The sequence below is a fragment of the Chrysochloris asiatica genome, unplaced genomic scaffold (assembly GCF_000296735.1).
Source record: "Chrysochloris asiatica unplaced genomic scaffold, ChrAsi1.0 scaffold00143, whole genome shotgun sequence".
Classification (NCBI taxonomy): Eukaryota; Metazoa; Chordata; class Mammalia; order Afrosoricida; family Chrysochloridae; genus Chrysochloris; species Chrysochloris asiatica.
The window spans coordinates 8863631-8865760 of record NW_006408661.1 but is presented as its reverse complement, the minus strand read 5'-3'; the positions used below and the strand labels follow the sequence as shown (position 1 = coordinate 8865760).

At 40.7% G+C, this 2130-nt stretch overlaps 1 protein-coding gene across 1 annotated transcript in view; it reads left to right on the top strand.

Annotated features, from left to right (window-relative positions):
* Positions 1 to 2130, top strand: part of LOC102821983 (probable ATP-dependent RNA helicase YTHDC2-like) — a 131131-nt gene that overhangs the window by 31154 nt on the left and 97847 nt on the right. The window contains exon 7 of the mRNA XM_006870539.1: positions 754 to 910. Within this exon, the coding sequence (XP_006870601.1) occupies positions 754 to 910 (157 nt within the window). The remainder of the gene's footprint in view (positions 1 to 753; positions 911 to 2130) is intronic.

Genomic DNA, 2130 nt, shown 5'->3' with positions numbered 1-2130 from the left:
CAAGAAATCAAATGACGTATTGCATTAGGCAAATCTGCTGCACAAGACCTTTTTAAAGTGTTGAAGAGCAAAGATGTCAGCTTGTAGACTAAGGTACGCCTGACCAAAACCATGGCCATGGTATTTTCAATAACCTCATATGCATGCGAAAGCTGGAGAGGGACTAAGGATGACCATAGAAGAATTGATGCTTTTTGAGCTAAGGTGTTGGAGGAGTGTATTGAAGTGCTATGGGCTGCCAAAAGAACCAACAGATCTGTGTTGGAAGAAGTGCAGCCAGAGAGCTCCTTGGAGGCCAGGATGGCCAAACTTCGTCTCTCATAGTTTGGATGCATTGTCAGGAGGGACCAGTCGCTGGAGAAGGATATCTTGTTTGGTAAGTTGGAGGGTCAGAGAAAATGAGAAAGACCCCAGCGAGATAGATTGGCAAAGTGGCAGCATCACTGGGCTCAAACGTGGCAACAGTTGTAAGGTTGGCCCAGGACTGGGCAGTGTTTCATTCTCTTGTGCATAGGGTCGCTATGAGTCTGTACTGACTCCATGGCACCTAACGAGAACAGCAGCAACAACATTTTGCTCATAGTAGTTTGTGAATGTCTGATTATTTTTAAATTATCTATAATACAAAATTTTAAGTAATATTGATTGGCTTTGTCTACATTTAATTTAAATTAGTATAAAATTTAGCAGCTCTGTTATTTTAAAGACCTAATATTTCAAATGTTACATGATTTTTGTTTTTGTTCATTACAGGATGAAGTACATGAAAGGGATCGATTTAGTGATTTTTTACTTACAAAGCTAAGAGATCTGTTACAAAAGCACCCAACTTTGAAGTTAATTCTTTCCAGTGCAGCATTGGATGTAAATCTCTTTATAAGATATTTTGGAAGTTGTCCAGTGATATATAGTAAGTTAAGTGACCAGATTTCTAATAGAATTTTTATGAAAGAATAAATAGTGCTTGGTTGTATTTACATTCTAACATCAGTTGGGCAATGTTTTTAAGTTTTTGTTTCCTTTGAGATAACTGCTTCATCATTCATGTCTTAGTATTCCACCTGCAGCTCCCTGATACTTTGTAGTGAGTGCAGCACTCCAGTCTAAACAAACATAAAAATAGGCTTTATTTGACCCTGTGTTCTCACTTAAATTCTTCCCTATGGTTTTGTGACTTTATTACTAGACTCCTTGAAATAGTAGTGTCTGCTTCCATGTTTAAGGAACTCTGGTAGCGTAGTGGTTACGAATCGGGCTATGAGCCGCGCGGTCAACAGTTCGAAACTACCAGTGGTTCCGTGGGAGAAAGATGAGGCTTTCTGCTCCCGTAAAGATTTAAAGCCTCGGAAACCCTGTACAGGGTCGCTATGAGTCGGAACAGACTCCATGGCACATAACAACAACAACTTCCATGTTTATGTCTCCTTTACTTCTGAATACATTGCCACTTAACTTTTTCCCTTGTCATTTTTAATAAAAACTGTTTGCAAAAACTATGTAGTGACCATGTCGGAATTCCACTGGCTTCACAAAGGGGAAAGAGAATCAAATTCAAAATCAGCCCAAGGCCTATTCCTGTGAAGTGGAGGTCAGACATGCTTCCAACCTATAACCTTCATTACCCTGTTCTGACACCAATTCCCCCCCCCCCCCCGCCAAAACACACACACAGCATTCTCTGCTTCACATCTGGGTTTAAGAATTCACTGCAGTGGCCACACAGAGAACTCATTGTAATATTCATGATTATGAGCTTTATTAAGGAAGTGAAAAGGGTACAATTCAGGATCAAAACCAACTCAGAACACAGCAGTTCTCCAGTAAAAAATCCCTCTTGTTTGCTTTATGCAAGCACACCTCACTTTTGTTTTCAGCCTTTCAGTCATGTGGTCCCTTGGCCTCTGTCCTGCTCCAGCACATGTTGCAAAGTTCTTTTAGCCAGTCTGTGAATGCCCATATGGCACATTTTTGAAGCTGGTCTCCTGCCCATAATCATTCAGTTTTACTCAGTCTGTAGGCTTAGAGCCCAAAGCTGCTCTGTCTCTTCATGCCGCTGCCTCTGCTGTTGTTTTATTGTCTCTGCTGTAGTCTCTGTCATCACCTCTACTGTTGTCTCTCTTTTTTTTTTTT